We start from the raw sequence: 17159 nt of genomic DNA on the forward strand, positions 1-17159 counted from the left end.
TATTTTAATTTCCAGAACATCCCTTGGAATCCATATTCATTTTCCTTCTGTCTGTCACCCACCACCTTTGTAATACCAGTAGCTTATGTCATGATGACTAGATTGTCAGAATCATCTGTGAAATTATATTATTCAAATAGTAAACTCTGGCTCAAAAATCTTTAATATTTTTGAGAGCTCCGTTCCAGATGGCTAATTTAAAAAAAAAACAAAAACGACATCTGGTTGCTAAAAGAAACTTTAGGTACTTGGTCAGTTCATATATGTGGGAAGCTTAACCATTTGGGGTAACTTGTGATTATTGCACTTAATCATAATGTCCCATACTATTTTTATAAAGATGTTTATTAACAGTATCTTGGAAATGTAAATCTGTATATCCAGGAAGAAGTTCTGTTTGTGTGTGTGTGTGTGTTTGTTTTTGGAAAGTTAATTTATATTGTTTAAGTATGCATGAATGTGTGAAGAGTCCTTTGAATGAAAGGTTAGCAATAAGAAAATTCAGTGGCATGCATGCTTCCTTATTTTCAGCTTTGAAGATATTACTTAAAAATATCAAATCCATTTAAAATTTCTTATAAGCCTTGGTAAATACTTTCCTCAGATGATTTTTTTTTCTTGCTGTGGTTAATAAAAAAAAGTCAATTATTTTTGTAAGTTGTGAGGAGCCTAAAAGTGAGTGCTTATTACTCAGAAAATATTCTATTACAGAAGAAAGCAATTTAAGGAAATCAGAAGCAGAAATTAATTTATTTCTTGGAAACTTCATATTGGTTCAAGCTTTCCCAGTTACTGTGGATCCTATCTAATTATCATAATTTTACTTATGTGCATTACATTAAATTTACATAAAGGAGAAGGATGAAAATATGACAGACTTTTAAGTAGTTGGGGAGAGAAAGCAGGTTGGGTATTAAAAGCAGTCAGTTTGCCAGCAGTGGTGATTGTGGGGGTGAGGAGTGGGCGGAGGTTGAAAGAGCGTATAGAGGAATAAATGATGATGGAAAAAAGAAAATAAAGGAACAAAAATAAGCAGTTTGTAAATCAGCTATACAGTTGAGGGAAGTCTAGGGGTGCAGTTGTAACAGAAGACGTCTTTGATGATATGAAGAGGTGACATGAAAGAAAAACACCACTGTCCAACAGCCTTAAAGGAGATTCTGACTTTTGTCACTCCATTCCTACATGACTATTCCCACGTGACTCCTCCATTCCACACTTGTGCTTATGTTATTTTACGGGCTTCTTTAGGTGAATATGGTTTTGTGATCACCATGCAGAGTTAGAAGGAGGAAATTTTTGAGAAAGTCTTTCGTCTACTTCTTGTGTTTACTTTCATGTTGAAGGTTGGGAATGGGTGTGGTTGTGGTAGTTCATCTGCCCCAAATTATTTTAGAAAATTCGTATTTGTATTTTGTCAGATTTTCCTGAACTCATTTGGAACTGACTTGAATATAGAGCAACATTTGCTAAATACATGCTGCCTTGCATTAGAGATATAGAATGTATACCCCTCAGGAACTATGGAAAAATGTTTTTTATATGAACTGGAACATTTGATTTGAAACACATAGCATGCTTATTTTTTTAGGTGCGTTGAATATTTAAGGTCGTTTTGTTAATTTAAGAACATAAAAATATATATGTTGCATGTGGATTTGCTTTTCAGAAAACTAAGTAAGTTACCATCTTAAGATATGCTGCATTTGAATGGTGGCCCAAAACAATGGAATAAAGCAAATGTTACTGTATTAAGGGGTCTTAATGACTTCTATGTTATCAACCTATAGAGGCTGAAAAGTTATTTCTGAAGAGTGTAGGGGCTGGGAGTGGGAGGAGACAGATTGGTTCTCCCTAAAGAGGAGCTTCACAAAACAACAGTGTCATAAGTAACTTGTCAAATGTAATTTTTAAATTTATTTTTCAGAGAAAGCTCTGTTAGTTATTTTTGGAAAAAATAAGCCTTGCTTCTGCCTAGAAAAATATCTTTGAGCAAATAAGGTGAATATAAGCTAAGTTAATGTATTAAGGATAGAATGACTGCCCGTAAGACAGTTTTTGGCAGTCTTACCATTGGTTTTACTGAGCAATCTTTCTGGCTTTAATTTTGTTTTAAACAATACTCAGGAACCATTTTTTATGTGTGCTCAAAAGAATGTTTTTCACAAATGAAATGAATTTAAAACCTTTATTATGATCAGATAAATGATCTGTGGCTAGTGTCCTTTATTGGGTATTTTGAAATGAATTTCAGTATGAGTTGCTTATAGCAGAGATTTTGTACTCTGTATTTAAAGATGTACGTACCATATGAATTCCAGGACTTGGTACCTCAGAATAGCTCATACATACAAATCTTATTCTTTATTAACTTATGAGCAATATGCATAAGGGAAATATTTGTTTCATTTTATCTTTAAAGGCGCAGAATCTTTAAAAAAAACAACAAAACTCAATATCTTATTTTTTTTCCTTGATGATTTTTAATTTCTTTTTGTTTTCTTTGTCTTATACTAGGGCGACATACCTTCTGTTGCATACCTCTTACAAAACGGAAGCGACCCAAATGTTAAAGACCATGCTGGCTGGACACCATTGGTAGTTTTCTATTTGTTTGTTTTTTAATTCCCATTCTGTTTATATTTCCTAGTTATTAATAGTTTATAGTTATGTAGTTGTTTCTATATCATTCTTTGCCATATATAGACCCTTTTTAAATCAGAAGACATATTTTCAAGAAGAGAAAATGATTATTTGACATCTAGCTCTTCATTTGTGATAGGCACCAAATGAGCTACCTTTAGATTTAAGAGACCAGTTATACCATGTTGCTGAACTTAGCAGCAAATGTGTGGAGAGCCAACATCAGGTTCCATTCTGCAGCTTTGCGTGCAATTGGAAGCATTTTGTGGAGCAAAGAGAGGCCAGAGGAAATGGGTGCTTTAGGAAGGTCTCACTAACAGTGATTCTTACTGAGGATCTACCTCGGCCTCACGTATATATCCTACCCAATTCTAAGTATACAGAGGCAGTAAAACTTTGCTTCATTATCATTTTTAAACTCTCTGCTAACTACTGTTAAAATATAGTGTGAAGAGTAGTCTGAGAAAAGAATGGCACAAAGACATGGAACAAGTGCTATCTGGGTTAATTATATTAGGACAGTAAGTATGTGATTTGAATATAGCCATAGCTGTGTCAACAGATGAGGTGGATGGCCTTATCTTGGGAACTGGAGATTCACAAAAATTGGGAAATTCTTATTAGATTAGAATGTTATAATGGCTTCTCTTTGCCAAATTTAAGGTAGGAAGGTTTAGTCAAGGTCAAAGTGCATGTTGTTGCACTCTGGGTTTGTAGTAAAACTTGGTGAGTGATTTAGAGGACTTGAGGCTTCATTCAGATTCCTTTATCCTAGAAATAAACCTACAGATGTTTAGTATGTACTAATTATTATGAATTGAATAGCACACTATGCCAGAAATTTATTAGATTACAACAGAATGGCATTGTTAGCAGTTCATGAGACATAAGGAAAGATTTGCATGTGAGATACCTTTGAACATTCCATTGTTACCAGTTATGTCATTCATTTAGTAAGCTCTTTTTGAGCATCTACTCCATGTCATTTTTGTTATCATTGATGCTAGATGTACAGTCATGTGTAGCTTCAGCAAATAAGAGAAGCTTGTCTTATACTCATTCACTTTATTGGGTGGTTATGTATGTGTGTGTGGGCACACCACTTAGCTTATGGCTAAGCATCTGATTTAATGAATTCTATTCAGCCTTGGAGAATTTCAAATGTTATGCATGATTTGGTTGTTAAATACTTTCTAAGTTTTTTTTCTTGTTTTAAATTTCTTATTGTAGAATAATTTTTTAGGAGCTATAATCGGTTTAAAGCTACATTTTCTTTTAAAATAAGAGCACTTGACCTCAGACTCAAATGAAAAACATCTTCTTTCATGAATTGCACAGATCTTGATCACCATGTATCTTATCACAAAGATTATGAATAGTGGCTTTTACTCTGTCAACAAATTATGGCCTGTTGTATGAGTATTTAGGTAAGAACCAGTTTGCTGACTGAGGTTCATATTTACTTTTCTAAAGTGTGGTTTTATTATGGTATTGCTCTTCCTCATCACTCTTCTCACTCCTTTTCTTTTTTCAAAATCAGCATGAAGCCTGTAGTCATGGGCACCTGCAGGTAGTGGAATTGTTACTCCAGCACAAGGCTTTGGTGAACACCCCTGGGTATCAGAACGACTCACCACTCCACGATGCGGCTAAGAATGGGCACATGGATATAGTCGAACTGTTACTGTCCCATGGAGCTTCCAGGAACGCTGTGTAAGTAGTTCAATATGCAGACTTTTTTTCATTGACTTGTATTCCTAAATCAAGGTCTATCATGAAGCAATCTTTTTAATCCAGTTGATGGCTCTCTTCTCTTTCACAGTTAGAGTTAGATGTGACCATTAAATTCTGCATTTAAAATCATCATTCATGCCTTTTTCCTTTGTGAGACATATTTGAGGGAGATATGCTTTTTTAATTCAGAAACTGTTGTCCAATTTATTTTGGAAGCTGTGACTTCCTGTACAAATTCAGTTGGTTTTTATATTCTTTGGATTGATTACTACTTATTATTAGGAAAAGAATTAGAAGCATAAGAAGAACTATATGCTTACCAGTATTTTCAAATTGTTTTAAATATTCTATTCTTTTCCTGTTTTGTTTTTTTCCCCCCTGCATATTTAATATAACAACAGCTAAAATGTAAGAATTCAGATGTTAGGCAAGGGCTGCCACACTATTTCTTAGATTTTTCACATCATTCAGATGAAGCTCTGGGTAAATTGTTTTGCAGGATCAGGGCAGGGATGCCTTAGTGAGCGCTGGCCGCTACATTTAGAATTGTCATTGTAAAGACTGTCAAGCAAACGCTGTGTGTGGATTTTATATCTTTAATCTATTACTTGGTTCATGTCTCCATACATATTATTTTACTCTTTTCAGTTGATGAGGTAGTTGAAATGGAAATGCAAGAATTATCTCTGTGTGTCCCCATTGCTTCTGTAGGTCTGGAAGGGACGCACAAAGGTCAGACTTACTCAGGTTACAGAGGCAAATAAGAATTACAAAATGCAGAGCTACTAGGTTATACTTTTTATAGGTAACCAAATGACACAGATTACTAATACAAGAGTACCTTGGAGCTTTTAGTTTCAGTAAGTGTGTCTAATATTTTCCCATCATATGTGATAAAATACTTGGGGCAAACTCGGGATGAATATTCTTATTTTTTTTTTTGCTTTACACACACACATACACACACACTTTACGTTAGGTCCATATATAGATATGAGATATGGACCTAACAGGTATGACCCTCCTGTGGATGTAACAAGCCATTTGATGAAGCAAATGGTTGCTTGGGTCAGGTGAAATAGAATAGTTTCTATCCTTGGCTTTTTAAATCAGCCATGACTACTTTAATGAATGGGGTACTGGTCAGGGCGTTAGGGAATCCAGGTTCTGTTTGTGACTCCATTATTGACTTTATAGCTTCAGGCAGGTTAATTTCTGTGCCGTCTGTTCTCACCTATTAAACATGGGTGATGCCTGTTACTTTTCTGTTTCTTCAGAGCATAGTGAGGATTAATGAGCCCAAACACAGAGCCTGTCTTGTGGCTCATACACCGCGAGTCTTCTGCACTGTGAAGCTTATTAATATACAAGGTGTGGGCATGAGACAGTGAGTGAATCTGTCTTCACAGGTGCCTTCTCAGGTAGACATTTACCTGGTAAAGTGGCAGACTTAGGTATATCTAAAGCGCAGCACTGTCAATAGACCGTTTTGCAGTGCGGGAAATGCTCTATAGCTGGGCAGGGTAGTCAGTAGCCACTAGCCATCTGTTGCTATTGAACATTTGAAATGTGGCTATTGCTACTGTGGAACTAACTTTTAACATGAATTTTATTTTAATTAATTTAAATAGCCATTTGTGCCAAATGGCCATCGTGTTGGACTGTTGGTTGATACAATTAGGATAGTGGGGAAGGAGGATTTATTTGGTATGCGAGGTTGGGAATGATGTTGGATAAAGGGTAGTAAGACAATTAATTATAGGGTAAATGCAGAGGTTGATTTAGTCTAGGGTTTAGTGGTGCGGTAGCTGTTTCTAAATGTTATTGTTCCTTCTGTTCCAGACTGTTAGTCATCACACTTAAGTATTTTCTTCTTTCTGTTTTATTTCATAGTAGTTGTTGTTCACCTATTTGGCTTCACTATTTTCTGGTCTTTTTCTTTTCAGATTACTTTTTGTTTTACAGCCCAAGAGCTTTCCAAAAATAAAAGTTTGGCCAAATTACTTATTTGCTTAAAACACTTCACTGGCTCTTCTTAATGTTTTTAAAAATAAAAGTCAAGCCTGACTGGTTTGGCTCAGCGGATAGAGCGTCGGCCTGCAGACTGAAGGGTCCCAGGTTCGATTCTGGTCAAGGGCATGTACCTGGGTTGCAGGCACATCCCCAGTGGGAGTGTGCAGGAGGCAGCGGATCGATGTTCCTCTCTCATTGATGTTTCTAACTCTCTATCCCTCTGCCTTCCTCTCTATAAAAAATCAATAAAATATATTTAAAAATAAAATAAAATAAAAGTCAAACTTCAAAACATGGTTTCTAAGTCCCTGGACAGTCTGACACTATTTACCCTTCAGCCTTGTCTTTCTACACTTCCTCCTTCACACATTTTTTTGCAGTGACTTTTTAAAAACTTTTTTATTTCCTTAAAATGTGCTAGACTGTTTTGTCTTCCAGCCTTTAAATAGACTTTCCCTTTGCCCATTTTTGGTGGCTAATTCCTCATCTCAGTAAGCATTTCCTTTTGCGTGCCTCTTGATTCCTTTGTCTATATATGGTGTTTCCTTCCAGTCATAGAACTTAGTAATAGTATCTTTGCTTCATAGTATCTTCTTACTAGAGACCCGGCGCACGAAATTCGTGAACAGGTAGGGTCCTTAGGCCTAGCCTGCGATCAGGAACGATCTTCCCTGGCTGCCAGCAGCCAGCCCCGCACCCCACCGCCCCTCTCCACTGCCACCCACCTCTGGTTCTTCGTTCCCCATCAGGCAGTTCGAGCCTGCCAGCTGCAGGGAGGGACCAAGAGGCTGGCTGTTCCTGCCCGCTCACCGGTCCCGCTCCCCACCGCCGGTCACCCTGTGTGTGTGGGGCAATCTGCGGGGCGATAAGGGCCCGCTCGCTTGTACCCACCTTGGCCTTGTGCTGCCCGTGTCCGTCGCCACCCACTTCCCTCCTGTTCCTCTTTCCCCATTGGGCAGTCGGAGCCTGCTGGCCAGTGGGGAGGGACTGAGAGTTTGGCCAGCAGGCCCTGATCAAGTGATTGGGGCCTGGGGCCTCGGGGCAGCTTCTTTGTTGAGCATCTGCCCCCTGGTGGTCAGTGATGTCATTGCGACCTGTCATTCCGCTGTTGCATATTACGCTTTTATATATACACTGTAGATTAGTTTGTACAGTCTCTGTCTGAGGTATCATGTCCCAGGCCCTGCCAATTGCCTAACGTAGTCTGTACCCACATGTATTTGGAGTGAATTAGTAGGTGTGTGAATGCATAAAAAGATGATATATTTTGTCCTGTCTTATAAAGGGTCAGATGAGATCAAAATAGGATTTGTCTTTTTCTTCTCCCAGTTTCACTGTAAATGTGAAGAGAATATTTAAAACTAAGTTTCTATCGGCAGCACCTTTGCTAAGGTGGTGGAACTGTGGTAAACGGGCAGTTGGACATCCCTCGAGGTGTCCCAGATTGGAGAGAGTGCAGGCTGGGCTGAAGGACATCCCCTGCACCCCCATCCATGCATGAATTTTGTGCACTGGGTCTCTAATATCCTATCTAATAAAAGAGAAACATGGTAATTGGAATATGACTGCTACCCTCCCCTGAGGGGTCCTGGATTGTGAGAGGGTGCAGGCAAGGCTAAGGGATACCCTTCCCCCGTGCCGCACAAATTTGCGCTGGGCCTCTAGTTATACAATATTTGGAGAGTACTCCAATCTTGTTACTAGTAGTTATTATCATTGGGAACTGCTAATGTATTAATAGTAGACCACAGATACTAAAGACCAGGTGGATTTTTTGTTATTCTATTAAATTTTTTCTTAAATGGACCCTGTAGACTATAAAAACAAAATTTACCCATTTTTCAGTTTAACCTAAGGCTGTGTTTTTCAGGAGGATGCCCAGGAACTTCCTTTCACTGATGCTTAGCAGAGGGCACAGCAGTGAGACAGGGTCTGCAAGGAAGCAGTGTCCCTAGTCTATTTCCCACAGATATATGAGCATTCAGTGGTTCTCAGCTTCAAGCCTTCCTGTATATATTTTTTAGGCAAATGTTGTGATAGTTTCTGTGTATTGAATGCTAAAAAGAAATTCATGTCTACATATTTCAGGGCCCTATGAGCTAAAGTAGGCCCCTGGGCCAGCATCATGTCCATTGATTCCCACTGCTCTATAGACACAAGGAAGTGATGGTTGATGGATTTCCTGTGAGAGCATGTTTGATAAAAGACCTATGTCCTCACACCAGCTGTAGATTCATTCTTCTTAGTCAACATTGGGTATATTTTGATTGACTGTACACCTTTTCTGTTACTGTAGAATTTTATTTGAATTACTTTAATTGGGGATAAAGCAAACTTATAGAGAGGAGTAAAGATTTTTGTAGCTTAGCCTTGGGTGAGTAAAGAACACCAAGACAAACTCCAGCCTTAGAGTTTTTCTTTAATGTGTTCAGAAGAGAGAAAGGGCTAAAGGGCCCATGTTAGAAAGTTCTGTATCAACGTTTTCTTGTTAAATTGCATGAATGATGCTAACACCACATGACTTTAAATATTGGAGGAAGATTCAAGAACTATCTTCTCAATAGTAATTTATAAAATGTAAAGATTACTGAGAGCCTTTTTGTGGCCCAAGAAGTGGGGAGAGTCAACAATTCAGAAATATAGTTAGGCATTGAATGATTATGGAAGGCCAGGCCGAGGGAAAGGAAGAATGGAACATTACCTACCTCAAAGCCAAGTGAATCGGAAAGCATCTTATTGAATACCAGTGGAGGGAAATCTTGAAACCTTATAAGGCAAGGCATGATACCTAGGAATTAACCATATACAGTGTTAATTTAAAATACTGACAATTTATTTGCCATCTTCATGATTTAATTGAAAGATCTGGGACTTTCATAGGTTCACCAACCCTATTTTTCCCCATAGAGGCTATGATCTTCAACAATGAATTTTCCTACTGCAAGGTTTCTGGGCCCTAAATTATTATGATATGGAGGATACACACACACACACACAATAGAAGGCCATATATCTACTTGAGACTTTATCTTTTGCTTTGATTTAATTTTAATATCCTAAAACCTTACTGATTTTTTCAAAGTTCCATTTTACTTAGAATACTTTATTATGTGCTTTGAACTTTTGCTGTGCAAACTTTGGTATTTTTTTTTAAGTGCATCTTGCATTTGAATTTAGTTTTAATTCCTTTAACTCTGAACTTCTATTTTCATGACAGATTTACCTCTAGTGAGCTAAAATAAGAGTCCATTTTTCAAGAGGGAAAATGAATTCTATTTTGACCTCAGATAATGAAAAAAAGGTTCATATCTTCTGTACTTCTTTGTTGCCTGAGAATATTTCTGTGGGTAACTGTTCAGAACTTCCCTGACGGTCCTTCCTCCCCACTGCTTTCTTTACACTGTGTCCCTGGTGGGAGCCTCAGACAAGAGCTCATCAGGCACATTAGAACCATTCTGAGTGCATGGAGAATATCAGATGCTTTTTTTCTTTTTTTATAGAAATGTAGTTTAGGATTTGGAACTTGACCTGCCATTAGCAGAGTTTTCTTTGGAAGGGTGTAGAATTCTTAATTAGAAAATATTATATGGACCATTGCTTCTTTCGATTGCCCTACCGAAGTTTTTAAAAATTAATTTCCTACAACAGAACATTTATGTTTTATAGCTTAAAAAAACAGCAACATGTTGCTCTTGAATTTCTATGTTTTTCCCTGTTTCACAGCAAGCCAAGTGACTGGAAAAATTAACACCTATGTGCTTGCAATTTCATGGTTTTTCATAACGATTTTATTCATGGACTATCTCCTGTCAGTTGTGATAGGTTTAGCGTCAGTAAAAATGCCTTTTTGCTTATGTGTGTTTATGATTGAGTGACTTGTATGTACCAAGTGCAGGTTTAAATGAGCCCATCTCTCCCTCCCCACTTTTAACAGTGGTGTAGCTCATTGCGGGTACAGTTGTAGGCAGGTGCCTAATATATCACTCTTGAGGGGAAAGGACATTACAGGACTATACTATATTCTGAACACCACTTTTGGGGTGACCCTTTAAACATTGTGGTTTAACCATTTGATAAGTATTTCTTTTTCATCAGTCGTAGTGATCAAAAAGAATACTAGTAAAGAAAAGTATTTTCAGGGTAATCTAGTACATACTGTGTGTCTTTAGATTTGTACAGGAAAATGAATATCTGTTCCTATATTACTTCATGTTATTAAGAAAACAGCCTTCTCTACTTTTCCTTGGTAAACCTCCAGATTATCATTACAAAGCACACATGAAGTGCATTATAAAGTTGGGGAAAATGAAGATAAGGGTCCTGTCTTCATTCTGTATCTGTCTTCTAAAAAGGCAAATCTAATAATGTTAATAGCTAGCAATTATTAAGCTTTTACTATCTGGTAGGCACTGTTTTGTGTGCTTTTGGTGTACGGATTCATTTGGACAAGCCTATAAAATGGAAGGTTGTATTATTGTTCCCACTTTACAGATGAGGAAACAGGCACAATAGGTTAAGTAACTCTTCTAAAGTCACACAACTATTGAGTGGCAGAGCTGGCATGTAAATTCAGGCCATCTGATTCTGTGACCCCAGCTCTATCTTCCATACTCTATTGATGCCATCCCATCTGCTTACAACCATTAAGAGAGCTGGCTATTCTAGGTTTCTTCCTGTCCTTAGGATAAAGTCCAACTCTAATACCACCCTTTTGTTCTTACTTAATCTGGCCACAGCTTACATTTCCAGAGCACACCTTTCCCATGTGCGTTCTCTCTGTCTCTGTCTGTCTCTGTGTGCCTTGCTCTCTTTATCCCTTTTCTTTTTCTGTCTTCTTGCTCTTCTCTTTCTTTTTTTGCTGTCTAATTTGCCGCACTAACTCTCTCTAATGCCTTTGCATACACTTTCCTCTCTCCTGGAATACTGGTATTCTACTTCTCTATCTCCTTCTTTTCCGTCTCCTTTCACATCTAGGAAGTTTTACCAGTTTTAAGTCCTTCTGATTTGCTTCTCTCTGCTTTGTCCCGCCAAGCTCTGTGATGACAGAAGCTCATTGGTTCTTTAGTGACTGAAAGAGTTCTTAGAGTTCCTTGTTGAATGAGTATTTGCCAAGCTGATGACCAAATGATATTTATAACCCCGACATTTATATACATGTGCTCATTCTGAGTATATTAAGTAAATAATAATTAAATGATTATTGCTAGTTCTGGTATATTATATGTATATTCATATATACAGCCGTTTTTACATCGAATCTATTAACTTATATCAGTAGCAATGATCTTCCAATATTTCTTAGTAGCTTTCGATGGCAAAAAGCAATAACTTAGGAACATTTAAATTTCTGCAAAGACTTTAAGTTTAAAATCTTGAATCACTAAAAGTCTTATATGAAATATATGTTCAAAATTATGATAACAGCTAAAGCAGTGGTTCTCAACCTGTGGGTCATGACCCGTTTGGCGGTCGAACGACCCTTTCACAGGGGCCGCCTATGACCATCCTGCATATCAGATATTTACATTATGATTCATAACACTAGCAATATTACAGATATGAAGTAGCAACGAAAATAATTTTAACGTTGGATCACAACATGAGGAACTGTATTTAAAGGGCCAGAAGGTTGAGAACCACTGAGCTAAAGGAATAGAGCAAGAACACATTAGAGGAAAAAAACTGGCAAAATTTGCCAATGTACTATGTTGGGAAGGAACAGAAAAAAATCAGAATCAAAATAGTATCTTCTTGGTTAGTGAGCCTGTAATGTTTCAATAACCAGAAAAGTACAATTTTTAGGGTTTAGTATAGATAAAGCATATTATCTGTGTAACCATTTGGAATTCACTGAATTCCGAGAGGCTTCCTCTGAAAGGGCATTAAGAGAACTGAACTGTCAGAAGTGGTGCCTGTGACAGGTGTTAATAGACTGTCATGCATTATGTGTAAAATCAACAGTGAAAATGCTGATGTTTTTCCACATTCTGAGCACAGCCTTCATTATACTGGTGTTACATTGGCCCAAAGAGCTTAACTAGTAGACGCTTGTGCCGTTCCATTTTCACCGCTACATGCTGTCTTTGTCTCTAATGCCCATTGCTTCATGCCTGATTATTTCATCAATTTTCCATATCATATTTGGCTCCTACGCATGGGCGTGCAGTGATTAGACTCTTCAGCCTTGATGGAAGGCTTTCTTCCATTCATTCCATTCATTTCAGCAGTCATGGTGTTTATTCCCTCCACACGCCCTTCACATTCATCCACCAAATTCCAGTTTCTAGTCCTGGGTTTAAGGCCATTTTATTTGCTAATGCGTGTTCTTTACTTTCTTTGGAATGCATTTCATATTTCACCTCATTACTTGTGCTTTGGTTTATACTTGGTCAGTTTTATACTTATCTGTTGAATGAATATATCTCTTCTAAGATTATAGGCAAGGACAATATTTTCTAAGTCTTATGTATCTCTCCAAAATACCTAGTTTATATGTTAGGTTTTAGGTTAAAGTATGTCAGAAAATAGAAAATATATTTAAGAACATTTTGAAAAAATTTCACTCTGAAAGCTCCCTTAGGAACTCATTCTAATGAAATTATTGATATTTAGCCTGAGTCCATGGCGTTGTGGCAGATCTAAAAAAAAACAAAACTTCCCTGTGTAGTAATGGAAAATAACAGATTTATCACTGTCTTCAATTAAAAAACAATCACATTGGTAGTCCCTGTGTGTGACATGTGACTTTTCCTCCTTGTGTTACCTATTTTTTTAAAAAGAATAAATTTAATTATGAACATTTTAAATTGATTTTTCACTCAAAATCTGTAAGCAAAGTGTTAGCTCATTCAAATATATCAACATGTAGGAAAAGGTTTTATGACTTTTTTTTGTGCCCCTATAATAAAAAGGAGAAATTTTACATATGTTCTGCCTTCTCTTGCAGTGGTTTATGAAGTTTTCATTTAAAATCTTGTGTCTAACTCCAAGTTACAGTGGTCACAACATCACAGAAGCATGAGAATTTAATGGGCTCCATCTCCCATTATGCAGGGCTGAGGTTTAACCAATTATTTCTCAAACTAGCATTTGTAATGTGCCATTCTCTAGTTCACTGATAATACAGAAAGGCTAAGGGCTAGTGAATTATGTATAAGTAGAAACCAATCACAATCTAAGTAGAGTAGCCACAGTGTTTTAAAGACTAGATGAGATAGTAAGTTTTGTGTAAAGGACTGTAAACATAAATTAGACTCTTCCTAGTCATTAATGAAGCAGTTCTTCAGACAGTAAAAGCATCTTATGAGACCATTGTTTTATTTGCTAGTTTTTGGGTTAAAGCCCTCATTAGCTGATGGTCAGGTACTTTGAGGAGTAATTTCATTAACATTTTTTTCATGTTTTTACTGTGGACTTGATTTGTATCATGTAAAGTAAGTGTGCTACAGCTATCATGCATTAAAGTGTATGTGATTGGGCTCTTACATTTTATTTCTTTGAAGTATAAATTCTATATTTGTCTTTGTTAAAAAGTTTTTATGTGTGCAGTAATTTTTTTTTTTTTGATGGCATATACTGTGCCTTTTTTTGTTTTTTATTCAGTTTTGCACTTGGTGATTTAAGACCTGGAATGTTGGTTTTTGAACTCTGATTTCTATTTTTTGATTGTAGTTTACAGAGTATGTCTGTGAAGAGAAAGTTGACATGTGGGCATAATGATTTAAGAAATGCAATTGAGAAGTATCAAGTGTAGCGATGAGATCAGCTGCTTTTGAAATGAGCTGAGATTGTCTGCTCTAACTATATGGGAATGTGTGAAGACCCAAATTTCAGGACAGAGATGTGTGGCACTTTGTTGTAAATCAGAAAGCTGAAGTGCAATTGATAGTCGCATACCTCGTCAGAAGAAGACTGTTGCCAGAGAGAGGTTACACATACCTGAACCTGGGCACAAAGGGGACTCTGAAAATACAAATCTATCAGTGTTTACCTGGCACTGTCCCAATAAGGAATAGTGACTAAACCCAATAGTCATGGATAGCAGTTATTAGAGAAACATTTTTTTCTTAATTCATTTGAATTTTTTTCCCCTTCTGTGCCATCAAAACAACTTTCTGTAAGGTCTTTAATGACTTGTCCCTAAATCCAGTAGATGCTTCTGTCTCTTATCTGTGTGTCTCTCATCCAAGTGCCCTCCATTCAGCATCGGAGGTGACCCCCTCCTCTTCCCTCCTCCCTAATGTTTCACTGTTTCCTTCCGAGTCTTACATTCAATACAGTTGTAAAATCTGGTATTATAACATGTTTATAATTTTATATCCTGTTTAATACATTGCATTTTCACTTGAACTTTAGTGGCTGTTATATGGATATATGATAATCTTAAAAACCATAAAAGATTATGCCCTGGCCAGTATGGCTCATTGGTGCCATCCCATGCACCAAAAGATTGCGGGTTTGATTCCTGGTCAGGGCACATGCCTGGGTTGTGGGCTTTGTCCCCAGTAGGGGTCGTGCAGAAGGCACCTGATCGATGTTCCCTTCCGACATCAATGTTTCTTTCCTCCTCCCTTCATCTCTAAAAATCAATAAAAATATTTTAAACTATAAAAGATTATAAGAGAAATGTTCATTTTAGAAAACTTCTGCCATGGTGTATTGTACTAAAATAATTTTGAAATTGTATGTAAGGAAGTGGAATAGTAGACAATAGTTGTATAGTTTTTAGAATTTACTGATCAATGAAAGACTAATGATGGGCAATAGTGGATATTACTGTTAATGAACAAGGAAAACGCGGCCTTAAGCCAAGTCATTGGACCGTCCTCTGTCTGCTCGTCTTTGAAATAGCAGCTATACCGTGTGTAAAGTCTCCTCCGGTGTGATATTCTGTGACCTGTGAATTAGATAGTATGTGGTGAGAAGTCTGCTTGTTCTCTGAACCATTCCAGTGTGTTCTGTGATGGTGTGGTTATTACTGAGTGTAGTGTGCTTACCTACTAAAGTTCATTTAAAAAGTCACTAATTTAAGTTGTTTGTCATGTGGCATTGGTTTTCCTTCCAGTGGCTCCAACTTCCTATCCTGTGAATTTATTTGATTTCTGATCTCTGTGTTTACTGATATAGATGATAGAGCCTATAATTGCTACAGTAAATGATTTTTATTTGCATTTGAAAACATCTTACACATAGTGATTAATGATTTAAAATATTAATATGAACACAAGAATACAGAGCTGTGAAAAAAATTCATGTGTAAGTTAACAATTTATTCAACTAAAAATACCCCCTGTGATTGGTGTCAAATTGAAGTTTCACCTCTTTTTTTCCGTTGAATTCAGCTGCGTGTGCATACTTAATCCTTATAGTTTATGGGAATTCTGAGTCATTTCTTTAGTAAAAATAATGTACTGTTAAGGAAGTTGAAAATTTATATTGCTGGTGCATTCCTTTAGTTAAGAATCAAATCATATGTTTTATGTACTTAATCCACTGTACTTATTTTACCAGTAACATATTTGGTCTGCGACCTGTGGATTATGCAGACAGTAAGACTATGAAATCACTATTGCTGCCGCCAGAGAAGAATGAATCATCACCCACTCACCATTGCTCAGTAGTAAGTGTGGATTTAGCTTTGGGAAATTTATATCTTTTACTGAAATTGTTTATGAAAGAAGCATAATTAAAAAATTTCCAGTTAGCAAATTTCTTTTCATTCATAAAACAATTATTGAGCACTTCTTGTGTATTAGCTCTTGTGAATTTGAAGACATAATTGGAATAAATGCATCAACAAATATTTGTTGAACCCACCCCCTCTATATTGTAGGCAGCATTTATCTGTAGTGAATATAATTGATATAACTCTTATTCTCAAGGAGCGTACATTTTAGTGGGAGATAGGAAACATTGTAAATGTATAAGCTAATCTAAATAAAATAATCCACCATCGTTGCCCACTGTAATCAGCTATACAGAGTGAGTGTGGCAGTCCCAATATAAGGAACTGCTGCTCAGAGACATGGAAGCATAAAGACCTTGGAAATCTGAGAAACTCGAGTTTAGTGTGAGAGGAGCGTAAGGTGTGTAAAAGAGGAATTGACAGTGAAGAGCTAGGTTGGGATAAGATTGTGAAAAGCCTTGAATTCCCTGAGGAGGAGTTTTGACTTTTATTTCCCTGGTTAGTGGGGTGCCTTCAGTGTGTTTTTAATGGAGTGGGACTGCAGAGGGTAGGCAGGGGTGGGACAAGACTGGAGACTGGTGAGGAAGCTGTTTGGTGGAGCCTGGGTGTGCAGTGGTCAGGACTGGAACTGCAGGTGGTGGTGGTGAGGTGGGATGGGGAGGAGAAGAGGGTTTTAGAGAGATGGATGGTGGACTCCCTATATTTAGCAACTGCTGGGATGGGGGAAATAAGAAAATGGGCTATGTTGACATCTAGGATCATGAGAGAAGACTTCTTGTCTAGTAAGGGCAGTGGTAATGAACTGGAAGAGAACCTAGAAATCAGGTCAATTTCCTCATTTTAGAATGAGAAAGTTGAGACCTTGAAAGGTTGTGATTTGCCCTGGGTTAATCAGCTGTAATTTTTTTTTTAATGGGTCAGTTAGAACACAAATTATTAGGTCAGTACTCATTCAGTCTCGGCATACTTAACAACTATAAATTGGCACTTATTTTATTCTTTTGAACTTGAACTCTTCTGGCAGGACATAGCATAACTAAGTTGTCATTTGCCATTGTTCCTTTTATGTAAAAGCTAGAGCAAT

General features: G+C 37.1%; 1 protein-coding gene across 1 annotated transcript in view; it reads left to right on the plus strand.

Moving 5' to 3' along the window:
* The window catches only part of BARD1 (BRCA1 associated RING domain 1), a 53917-nt gene that overhangs the window by 16114 nt on the left and 20644 nt on the right, over nucleotides 1-17159 (plus strand). Inside the window, exons 5-7 of the mRNA XM_015558105.1 lie at nucleotides 2518-2598; nucleotides 4184-4356; nucleotides 15901-16009. Coding sequence (XP_015413591.1) covers nucleotides 2518-2598; nucleotides 4184-4356; nucleotides 15901-16009 — 363 coding nt within the window. The remainder of the gene's footprint in view (nucleotides 1-2517; nucleotides 2599-4183; nucleotides 4357-15900; nucleotides 16010-17159) is intronic.

This window comes from Myotis davidii, unplaced genomic scaffold (assembly GCF_000327345.1).
Source record: "Myotis davidii unplaced genomic scaffold, ASM32734v1 scaffold268, whole genome shotgun sequence".
Taxonomy (NCBI): domain Eukaryota; kingdom Metazoa; phylum Chordata; class Mammalia; order Chiroptera; family Vespertilionidae; genus Myotis; species Myotis davidii.